At 39.3% G+C, this 11,926-nt stretch overlaps 1 protein-coding gene across 1 annotated transcript in view; it reads left to right on the top strand.

Moving 5' to 3' along the window:
- Nucleotides 1-5,123: 5,123 nt before the first annotated feature.
- LOC307256625 (fibroblast growth factor 4-like) overlaps nt 5,124-11,926 on the top strand; it is a gene marked incomplete at both ends in the record, with an annotated part of 45,860 nt that continues 39,057 nt past the window's right edge. Inside the window, 2 exons of the mRNA XM_080035659.1 lie at nt 5,124-5,409; nt 10,930-11,033. Of these exons, the coding sequence (XP_079891785.1) occupies nt 5,124-5,409; nt 10,930-11,033 (390 nt within the window). The remainder of the gene's footprint in view (nt 5,410-10,929; nt 11,034-11,926) is intronic.

The raw sequence follows: 11,926 nt of genomic DNA, 5'->3' as shown, positions 1-11,926 counted from the left end.
CTTTCAGTTCATCGCTTATCATTTGGATCAGCCTCTGTTTATTCAGATCTCTTGACAGGAACTCCTCCTTCTTACCTAAGAACTCTATTGAAGATACAGATCTTCTTGTCTTACTACTTCACTATGCACAGAGAGATAGTAAGGGCGTTTATTTCAGATCAGACAAGTCAAAAGCTGATGGCAGTTTTAAAGTGTATGCCGTAAACCATTTAAAATAAGTACTTGGACATGATGTGTGTTCTCAGTTGATGTTCATCCATGCTCTCACTCGCTGTGACACAACTTCTCCGATCTTCGGGGTTGGCAAAAAGACTGCTTTCCAGAAGCTTATAAAAGGGGATCCTGTCCTTCAATCTTGTGCCAATGCATTAATTGTCCCAAACCAGACCACAGAGGTGATCGATGACCTTGGGTGCCAAGTAATGGCTGTCCTCTTTGGTGGAAAGTGCACAGATTCCCTTGCAGCAATGCGATATAACATTTTCAGCAAGAAGGTTGTCTCAGCTTCATCAACTGTAACGCCTGAACGTCTGCCACCAACTGAATCTGCGACCAAATTTCACTGTCGTAGAGCATACTACCAAGTCATGGTATGGATGGGAACAGAAGATGGTATGTGTGTCAATACACCTGTTACTATAAATAGCCATAGCCCAACTTCTTAAAACTCACCGAAACAATGCTAGAAACGGTTAACCTCCGGCACACGGGCCGTCCTCCAACTCCTCAGACAGACAACACGTCAAAGGCATACGCTCAAGCCTCACTCACGTCTGCAGTTTAACTTTTACAAATCAATTTGTACTCTGTGTGCATTAATATCATCTCATTCTGTGTTGAAGTTTTCTTTCTTCTATCATGGAGGTGGAACTTAACTTTACCATCCAATGAGCAGTCTCTATTCCTTGTCATAACCAATTAAACGCCTCAAAGCAAGACCAACATTGATTGACAAGCTACTTAAGCGAATAGGAATTTGGGAAATAAAATAATAACTAAATAAGCACATAATGATGTATTATGATGATCTTATCAATGGGTTTATGGGCATTTATTTATTTGTTTGTTTATGTTGATCCGTTTTTGTCACTGGGTTACACTTTTATACAGTAGCCCAGGGGTGGCCAACCCGCGGCTCGCGAGCCGCATGCGGCTCTTTGCCCAGCTTCGTGCGGCTCTTCAGTTCATATCAAATTATGTGATTATAATTATTATTTTTTTTTTTATACTTTTTTTTTTGTGTGGGCCTATGTATGTGCATGTTCGCAAACGTTTCATGCGGCTCTTACGTTCGTTTTACATGTTGTCTATTATTTATTTTTTTATTTTATTAATGTGTAGGCCCTATGTGTATGCCTGTTCGCAAATGTTTAATTGAGGACGCAACATAACGTTCGCAAACGTTTGGTGCGGACGCAACATAAAACTGCCCGCTCAGCTTGGAGGGAGGTTTTCCGTGAGTAAACTATTTGTGTCAAGTTCGCTCCGAAACAGAGTGGGAGAGTTCATATTTTTTGTTGAACGTTATGCCAAGCCATTCTGCCTTATATGCCAGGTGTCATTTGCGCATTTCAAGGCTTCAAATCTTCAGCGCCACTTCAGCTCTCCATGCTAAAAGTAAGTCCCACAAAGCAACATGCATAGTAAGAGAAAAACGCTATCTTAAATTGTTATATTTTTGTTTGTGGACTTGGTTGAACTGAGAGTTTGTGTGTGAGGCAGTGCTCACAATGTTCATTGTTGAAAATGACTGCCCTGTCGTCTTTAGTCCAGTCCTGTCATTATCACAGGGGCGGCCTTAACGATCTGGGGGCCCGTTTCAAGTCCTAGTGTGGGGCCCCGTTTTTTTTTTTTTTTTTTTTTTAATAAATAATGCTTGTGCATGCATGTGCAAGCTCCCCGCGAAAATAAAAACGCTCCCCCCCCCCCCCCCCTGAAATCTTACTGGCCACCCCAGTGTCCCCCCCCCCCCCCCCCAGTTCAAATGTTATTTTTTATTTTCATTTTATTTTTTTTATTAAATTTTTTTCCTGATATGTATCCTAGTTCAGAGATGATATGTATATTTTTTTTCTTTCTTAACTTTTTTTGATAGGTAGTTGCCAAGTTCATCACACAAACTCCAATCCACTGATATGAGATCAGTTTTCAATTTTCAATTACTAAATTAATGGTAGGACTGTGGCCACTAGAACTGGTCTCTGGTCAGCAAAGGTCTTGAAAACAGCATAAGTGTGCTTGTGACATGCGTGCCACCCATGCATGTGTATAGGCACGTGTCCCAGCAGATTTTTGAAATCTGAATAAAAAAATTAAAGTTTGTAGTTAGCGAGTGTAACATGTTCTTAGCAAGGGCAGACTTTCATAAATAAAGGTTTATTTTTTTAGCAAGATATTTGGTTAAAAGCTAGTGGTCATCCGTCCCTCTGTCCAGTTGTTAGGCATCTGGCTGCTAGCAAGTTATGTTGTCTTGCTAATTTTACTATTCATCTGAGCTGAAACAAATATTGACTTTTTCCTTTATTATCTTCGCGAGAATGCACCAGAATGCTTAGATTACATGTTAAAAACACAAAAAAATCTTCTGGGGGGATGCCTCCAGACCCCTTCAGGGGTTTAGTTTTCTGACAAACATTACAATGGATACTAACATGATTTGGGCATTTGGGATTATAAATCATCTTTGAATTGGTTGTACAGCATATCACATGCTATTCATTCAGGGGTGCGGTGGCCACCCCACTCTAACTTTGTGGCCCACCTTGGCCACCCCCAGTCAAAATTTCCTGGAATCGCCACTGTGTGTACCCGTGTGTACGATGTGGCTCTTTGCAGTAACACAGTAAAACATGTGGCTCTTTGTCTCTGACTGGTTGGCCACCCCTGCAGTAGCCTATATGTCTCGTTTTATCTTTACAATGACAACCATCATATTATCTGCGAAACTGAGCAGTTTTTACGAATTTGCATAGCCCCTTCATCTGTATAAATATTAATGAGCGCAAACTTGTGAGCATAGCCTATATTTTGTCACAAAAGTGTATTCACGCCATAGTTTTAACCCATATAGTTTATAAAAGGACCGACCAGCCAAACTGCAGACGCGGAGCCCACTTTCGTTTCTGATTTATGATATATGATTTAAACCGATATTCAACGCGTATTGAACACAGTAGGCTACTATGGTACAAGTGTGGCGATTTAATTAGCTGGCATAACAGAATTAACACGCTGTGAGTATTACACTTGCGAAACCAAAACCTTTTCATTCGTTCTATACAGTTTAACATTGTAACATAAAAAAAAAATGTAAATGTTACTCACCGAAAAAACTGGTGACCACAGTTCTCAAACCATCGGTTGGTATAGTGTACCGAGGAGCATGACGACATCTCCGCAGCAAGGATCCACACACAAATGAAGGAATGAATGCACTGTCTGCAGTCGACTTCAAGATGACGGAGTTAGCATGCTAACCCTTACAACTAGCCTTCGAGGCAGAGTGAGGGACAGAGGCTAGCTGTCAATCAAGAGGCAGCGCCCCTAAAATTCATATATTTTAACCTCCAATAGAATAAAAACTAGCCTGCTAGAAAACAATTTACCCCCCCAGAGTTGTCATGGACATATGAACTAAACATACAGACTAGAATGGTTTTTCAATCCAGGCCTGAAATAGGTTTAATAATGCTGTGAAAACGGCATGTTTAATATTGGAGTCAACGGAAACGGGCTCTCTTCTGCATACAGCCCCCAGTGGCCACCGGGAGGTACTACAGTGTTAGTCACTTCTGCATTGGATGCCGGGAGAACGAGTAGTGGTTGGGGCTTGGTCTGCACATCAGTTAATTATGCCTACAACACAAAAGTTACAATGATCAAATTACATGAAACTGGAAATTTTTTATCCTGTTTTTGTTGTTGTAGTGTGTTGTGTGTATGTGTCTTTGTTTTATTGCTAGAATAAAGCTTAAACAAAAATAGGCTCTACATTTTAAATCTAAGTACAAGCTATGACAGTCAAAATCACAAGAAATCACATCTTTATCTTTAACATAAAGAATTCAGTTAGCCTTACGGGTCCCAATATTAGACTAAATCTAATTTAGAAACCCTGAAGGTAAGAAACTACATGTCATGTAAATCACTACACTATCTGCATTGCCTTACACAAGGCTACTGAGAAGTCACTGGGAGCTCAGAAAAGTTAGGGGTGTCTGAAATCATTGGGAAACAAAGTTACGAGTAAGGATATACAGTATAAATGTTGTGACCCCATGAACTGTGATTTTTACTTTTTGGAAGGGAACAGGGTTGAATTTCATATTTTTTGAGGGGGACAAATTTGCGTCTTGTAAAAATTGAGGGGGACTTTTAATTGTGCATGTGACAACATAACTGTAGAAGTAAGACTTTCTTTTACATTTCTACATATATATATATATATATATATAAGACAGATTGTCCCTTGCAACACTTAAAAAAAACAATTGCTCACGGTTTATGGGTATCTGTGGTTCAAATTGTAGTTATTCATTGGTATTATTCCATCGGAGAATCTGTAATGATATGTTCTGATGGAAAAACTGCATGAAATGAAGCAACAACATACTGTATTGTTTACACGGTGAGAACATTAGAAAGGGGCCCTTTCAAATCTCTTTATTATTTATTTACTACTACACTGTGTTTCTGTTTACTTGCGTGTTCGTCTTTGTTTTCTGTCACGATGTGTTTTATGTATTTTACAGTTTGTGTGTTTCTACAGCATCTGTGACTCAGAGACAAACATGACAGCAGGAGGTGTGTGCACTATGGAACACATAAAAGTCTGCTGTCTGTCTGTTGGCTCTACCTGAAGAGGAAGCAATACTGAGGAGACAACACCGGCAAAGAGGACTCCTAATGGGTTTAATTTTTAGAGAGGTATTAAAATGCATACTGAAACTGTTTGGGCTTTAAAGAGTGCAGATGGTAAAGCATTTTCTTCATGTTATTTTTCTGAGAGACCTAAGTTGGATATATTTTTTGACCATTTTTGTTCAAACTATGTGAACATTTAAATAAGCTTATAATACAAAATAGTTCTGTTCCTCTACTCATCCTGAGATTGCGAGCTGAAGATGATTTCGTCGAGGTCCAAGCTCCCTCTACTCCTGTATGGGATCCTCCTATGCAGCTCCTTTGCTTCTCTCACAGTAGGCAGCAGACAAACCATACGTAGTGCCAGTTCTCTGCTTTGGGCCAGTGGCAGCTCTTGGGACAAGAGGGAGGTGACTGCTAGAGATGGAGAATACCTGCTGGGTATTAAGAGATTGAGGAAGCTTTACTGTAATGTGGGCATCGGCTTCCACATTCAGATCTTACCAAATGGGAAGATCACAGGCGTGCATAATGAAAACAGATACAGTAAGTTATTTAACATTCCATGTTGAAATCCATTTAAAGCATAAAATACATGTACAAATACAAATCTTACAATTGTGATGTTATGAAAAACAAAGTTCATGATGTTCCTCAGTAGCTCTGGACCAACTGCAAGCCCTGACCGGCACATGATGGCAAACCTCTGGCTTTCTACTCATCTAATATTTTATTACCATGTTCAACCAGACACATCAAATTTGAAAGAAAGTCTGGAGACGCTTTATAATAAGGTATTTCTAATGAGCTTTTGTTAATAGTTAATATGGCCCGTTATAGATGTTAATAATACGATTATAAGACATTAATAAGCACTAATAAGAAACATTTACTAAGCTTTTTTGTTGTTGTTTTAAAAACAACTTTAAAGGAATACTTCACCCATACAGAACCAGCGTTCTATCATTATAAAATAACTATTATAATATAATGAATGAGGTTTTTCTTCCCTCAGTCTTCCCTTAGTCTTCCCTTGGCCCAGCTGTCCTGTTAATCCTAACCCACTGTGATGTCACAAGAAGGAAACTGTAGTGTTAGACAGTGAGACCATAAAACACTCTTTCTGCCTTTTCTCAGGCTAAGATAATCCGATTTAATATTTTTTTGCACATTTATACTAAATAGGATCTCCGAGTTCAACACACCTTCATATTCCAACCGGTGAAGTAGGCCTTTAAGTTTAATTTATAAGCAGTTAACTATGCACCTATTAACAGCTATGTTTTCAAGTTGATAAAATGTGAATTTAAATTGTTTTTAGCATGAAGCACAAAAACTGACTTAAAAACAGCGCTTTTGTAAAAGATTTGTTTTACTTTTAAGAACTCAGAAGTTTCATCAACAACAGTTTAATAAACATAAACATTTTAATAAAAAATAACAAAGGGGTATATCGAGAACAAGTCCACGGAATTATTATTGCCATATTTAAATACTTTTTAAAAATTAATTGTAGATTACAATGCCAGAACCTGAAAATAATTAAATCTTTCTAACAAGTGGGGTAATATGAGCACTAAAAAATCTTTATTGACTGATGTTAATCGCTGACACTATAACTGTAGGCCTACCTCACAGATCTGTTAAGGAAACTTAGATGTAACTTTGCATTTTTTCTTCTTAACTAGACTTATCCCCCAGATATTTTGACTCTTGACTGAGGTTTTTCATTTATTTAGCTTGGGATGTAAATATGTTAGAGGCAGACAGGCCCAGCAAACCAATCCAGCTGCCAATTTGTTATGTTTGACATGATGACTGATGGTTACAGGTCGGCCCGCTGTTTAAATGGTTAAAATGTAGACTCTACCCAAGATTGGCAGAAGGCTATAATATTAGTTTTTTCCATCAGTTGTCTCTTTTATATATACATACAGTATTTGGCTCATATTTTTTGCTAATTTATTTTGTCCGAGTCTTGTTAAAACTAATTTTAGAATAGTTTAAAAAGAAGGTAAGTAGTAGAATTGGATTATGATTATTTTACTATGAGTATTCCCACTATAATATTAAGATATTATGAATACAGTATTACACACAATATATAATACTACATTTTGATTAACTACGATTTCAGGTAAACTGGAAGCTTGATATTCTTTCACACTTAAAATGTACAGGTCCTTCTCATATAATTAGCATATTGTGATAAAGTTGATTATTTTCCATAATGTAATGATAATAATTGAACTTTCATATATTTTAGATTCATTGCACACCAACTGAAATATTTCAGGTCTTTTGTTGTTTTAATACTGATGATTTTGGCATACAGCTCATGAAAACCCCAAATTCCTATCTCAAAAAATTAGCATATCATGAAAAGGTACTCTAAACGAGCTCTTAACCTAATCATCTGAATCAACTAATTAGCTCTAAACACCTGCAAAACATTCCTGAGGCTTTTAAAAACTCCCAGCCTGGTTCATTACTCAAAACCGCAATCATGGGTAAGACTGCCGACCTGACTGCTGTCCAGAAGGCCATCATTGACACCCTCAAGCAAGAGGGTAAGACACAGAAAGAAATTTCTGAGCGGATAGGCTGTTCCCAGAGTGCTGTATCAAGGCACCTCAGTGGGAAGTCTGTGGGTAGGAAAAAGTGTGGCAGAAAACGCTGCACAACCAGAAGAGGTGACCGGACCCTGAGGAGGATTGTGGAGAAGGGCCGATTCCAGACCTTGGGGGACCTGCGGAAGCAGTGGACTGAGTCTGGAGTAGAAACATCCAGAGCCACCGTGCACAGGCGTGTGCAGGAAATGGGCTACAGGTGCCGCATTCCCCAGGTCAAGCCACTTTTGAACCAGAAACAGCGGCAGAAGCGCCTGACCTGGGCTACAGAGAAGCATTACTGGACTGTTGCTCAGTGGTCCAAAGTACTTTTTTCGGATGAAAGCAAATTGTGCATGTCATTTGGAAATCAAGGTGCCAGAGTCTGGAGGAAGACTGGGGAGAAGGAAATGCCAAAATGCCTGAAGTCCAGTGTCAAGTACCCACAGTCAGTGATGGTCTGGGGTGCCATGTCAGCTGCTGGTGTTGGTCCACTGTGTTTTATCAAAGGCAGGGTCAATGCAGCTAGCTATCAGGAGATTTTGGAGCACTTCATGCTTCCATCTGCTGAAAAGCTTTATGGAGATGAAGATTTCATTTTTCAACAAGACCTGGTGCTCACAGTGCCAAAACCACTGGTAAATGGTTTACTGACCATGGTATTACTGTGCTCAATTGGCCTGCCAACTCTCCTGACCTGAACCCCATAGAGAATCTGTGGGATATTGTGAAGAGGAAGTTGAGAGACACCAGACCCAACACTGTGGATGAGCTTAAGGCCGCTATCGAAGCATCCTGTGCCTCCATAACACCTCAGCAGTGCCACAGGCTGATTGCCTCCATGCCACGCCGCATTGAAGCAGTCATTTCTGCGAAAGGATTCCCGACCAAGTATTGAGTGCATAACTGAACATAATTATTTGAAGGTTGACTTTTTTGTATTAAAAACACTTTTCTTTTATTGGTCGGATGAAATATGCTAATTTTTTGAGATAGGGATTTTTGGTTTTTCTTTACTTTTTTGCCAAAATCATCAATATTAAAACAATAAAAGGCTTGAACTACTTCAGTTGTGTGTAATGAATCTAAAATATATGAAAGTCTAATGTTTATCAGTACATTACAGAAAATATTGAACTTTATCACAATATGCTAATTATATGAGAAGGACCTGTATATGGATAATTGGAGGCGTTTCTGAATGCAAATGGTCTGAGCGTGAACGAGCATGGTACTTAAGAACATGTGGGATTTATCAAGATTGATGACTTACTGGTGTGCGTACGATAGGCCAGCGCACGTTTGATAAATACCGATTTTTTTGTAGTTAAGCACATACTAAATTTCATTCGTAAGAGTGAATTTAGAACCTTTTCTACGCACTGTTGATAAATGAGGCCCCTGGCATTTTGGCATTTCCTTCTCCCCAGTCTTCCTCCTGACTCTGGCACCTTGATTTCCGAATGACATGCAAAATTTGCTTTCATCCGAAAAAAGTACTTTGGACCACTGAGCAACAGTCCAGTGCTGCTTCTCTGTAGCCCAGGTCAGGCGCTTCTGCCGCTGTTTCTGGTTCAAAAGTGGCTTGACCTGGGGAATGCGGCACCTGTAGCCCATTTCCTGCACACGCCTGTGCACGGTGGCTCTGGATGTTTCTACTCCAGACTCAGTCCACTGCTTCCGCAGGTCCCCCAAGGTCTGGAATCGGCCCTTCTCCACAATCCTCCTCAGGGTCCGGTCACCTCTTCTGGTTGTGCAGCGTTTTCTGCCACACTTTTTCCTTCCCACAGACTTCCCACTGAGGTGTCTTGATACAGCACTCTGGGAACAGCCTATTTGCTCAGAAATGTCTTTCTGTGTCTTACCCTCTTGCTTGAGGGTGTCAATGATGGCCTTCTGGACAGCAGTCAGGTCGGCAGTCTTACCCATGATTGCGGTTTTGAGTAATGAACCAGGCTGGGAGTTTTTAAAAGCCTCAGGAATCTTTTGCAAGTGTTTAGAGTTAATTAGTTGATTCAGATGATTAGGTTAAGAGCTCGTTTAGAGTACCTTTTCATGATATTCTAATTTTTTGAGATAGGAATTTGGGGTTTTCATGAGCTGTATGCCAAAATCATCAGTATTAAAACAACAAAAGACCTGAAATATTTCAGTTGGTGTGCAATGAATCTAAAATATATGAAAGTTCAATTACTATCATTACATTATGGAAAATAATCAACTTTATCACAATATGCTAATTTTTTGAGAAGGACCTGTATGGTCACAACACATCCCTTTATCAACCATGTGAATGTGTTTTATCCCTCTCCGCTACAATGGCAAAGAGGGCAACGAAAAGAAACTTCTCCAACACATAAATGGAAACCCTTGTAAACGAGGTTGAATCAAAGCAAAACATATGTTGTTGGCTCACTTAGTGCAGGCATTAAAAGAAAAGAAAGCTTGCTGCATGGGAACATGTGATATTTTCGAGCAAGTTGTAAGGCAACGGCATTGTTTGTTGTCCGCGATCTGACAACTATACGTGCAGTCATTCATAAACTCTTTCAATAAATAAGAGATGAAGATAAGTTCTTAACAACATTAGAGTTACTAAGTGAAATGAGTGATTGGCGAGTCACCGCGGCTCGTCCAGCTCACAGCTGAATGCTGTCAGATGAGACGCACAGAGAGCATCGGAGGGATCCTCCGCTTCAAATCATGTAAACGTGTGACACATTTAATGAATAATCAATTAGAGCTTACCTAAAAATAAGTGAGCCATATAACTATAACTACATCCTAAATGCAATAATTTATTGCATTTAGGATGTTAGCTCATTTGGACGCTGTTTTGACCGTCTGTTTTCATTGATGTATTGGCGATATTATATCTACTTTCAGTTTCATTACTGAGTCGTGATCAGTGTTCTTAAAGAAACTTAGATTTATAAAACAAGAGGTCCAAAACACAGATGATGATTAAACAAACAAATGTATGACTTCATATTACCCTAGAAATGCACGGGTGGATTTGACGCGTGGCGATTATAGATATAAAGAGAACGCTGGCGGTTCTAGTGTTAATGCAGACGTTGAAACTCTTCAATGCTTTGCTTTGTGCTTGTAATATCGCTATTCTACCACTAGATTCTGTTCGTAAGCATGGTCAGAGTTGTGTAAAAAGTGGCTCAGATTACCCCGTTCTCCCCTATATACATCAAGGGCCAGTTTCACAGACATGGATTAAGCCTAGTCCTGGACTAAATGGAATTTTTAATGGAGATTGTCCATTGAAAGTACAATTTAGTCCAGAACTAGGCTTAATCCATGTCTGCGAAACCGGCCCCAAATGTTGTAGTATTATATAGGACTTCTGAGGCAATCATCTTAAACTTTATGTGTCCCATTTTGTTTGGCTTTCCCTTTTTGATGTATTCTATGGACTCCTGATTATTTTCATGTTTCATTCTAGGCCTTCTAGAAATTTCCCCAGTGGAGAGAGGAGTGGTTACTCTGTTTGGGGTGAGAAGTGGTCTCTTCATTGCCATGAGCGACAAAGGGAAACTCTATGGTTCGGTAAGAACTGAACATGGCTTTCTAAATTGCCAAAAAAAGATGTATGCACAACTCAATTGTCAATGCTTTTTATTAGATGCTTTACACAACCAATACATTGATAATGGTATAAATGTAAATAGTGCTAGCAAGCGCGATCATATCCGCACGAAAGGCCGCGATTTGCAGTAAATAAATGTCCACATGTGTCTCCAAGTGTCTCTGTTGGCTATTTAAAAAGAAATCAAGCAAGTAGACTAATAATAACATTAATGAATTACTGGTTATCGCATCACAGAAGGCATATTGGCCTATACTAAAAAAAAACACCACCTTAACTATGTTTACAGTTTAAAAATGTTTTGAATGAAATGCAAACCTCAGTGAATCATTTGCTCTTGTTTCTCTGTCCTGAGATTCACACAGTCTGAGACTTGTTTAAATGTTACACATTGAGCTAATAAACTGAACTTTAAATTTTTTTGCTGCAGAAGTTATCTCAGTTAATTTTTGTTATCTAATTTGATAATAAGGTGATTGTATGCTCATGCCAGAAACTCATACAGTGGTTTTGTACAGATAAATAAATAAATATTAGCAGGTTCTCAATAGTATTTCAATTTAGGGGGGGCGCGAAAAAATTTCTGTCCCCTAGGACACAGAAAATAATTGAGAACCACTGGACTAGCACATGATGGAGAGGGAGGGAGACACTGTCCAGGATGACACTTAGTTTAGAACGCATCCTCCTCTCCGACAGAGAGTCCAGCTCCAACCCCACCACATCACCAGCCCTGCAGATCAGCATGATGAGGCTGTTAGCGTCTGCTACCCTCAGCCTGCTGCCCAAGCAAATCACAGCAAACAGTACTAGCAACCATTCACTCATAGAACATACGCAGCATAGTGTGGCA

Source organism: Ammodytes marinus, assembly GCF_949987685.1.
Source record: "Ammodytes marinus genome assembly, chromosome: 10".
NCBI lineage: Eukaryota > Metazoa > Chordata > Actinopteri > Uranoscopiformes > Ammodytidae > Ammodytes > Ammodytes marinus.
The sequence above is the reverse complement of the archived record's forward strand: the minus strand, read 5'-3'. Positions and strand labels throughout refer to the sequence as shown.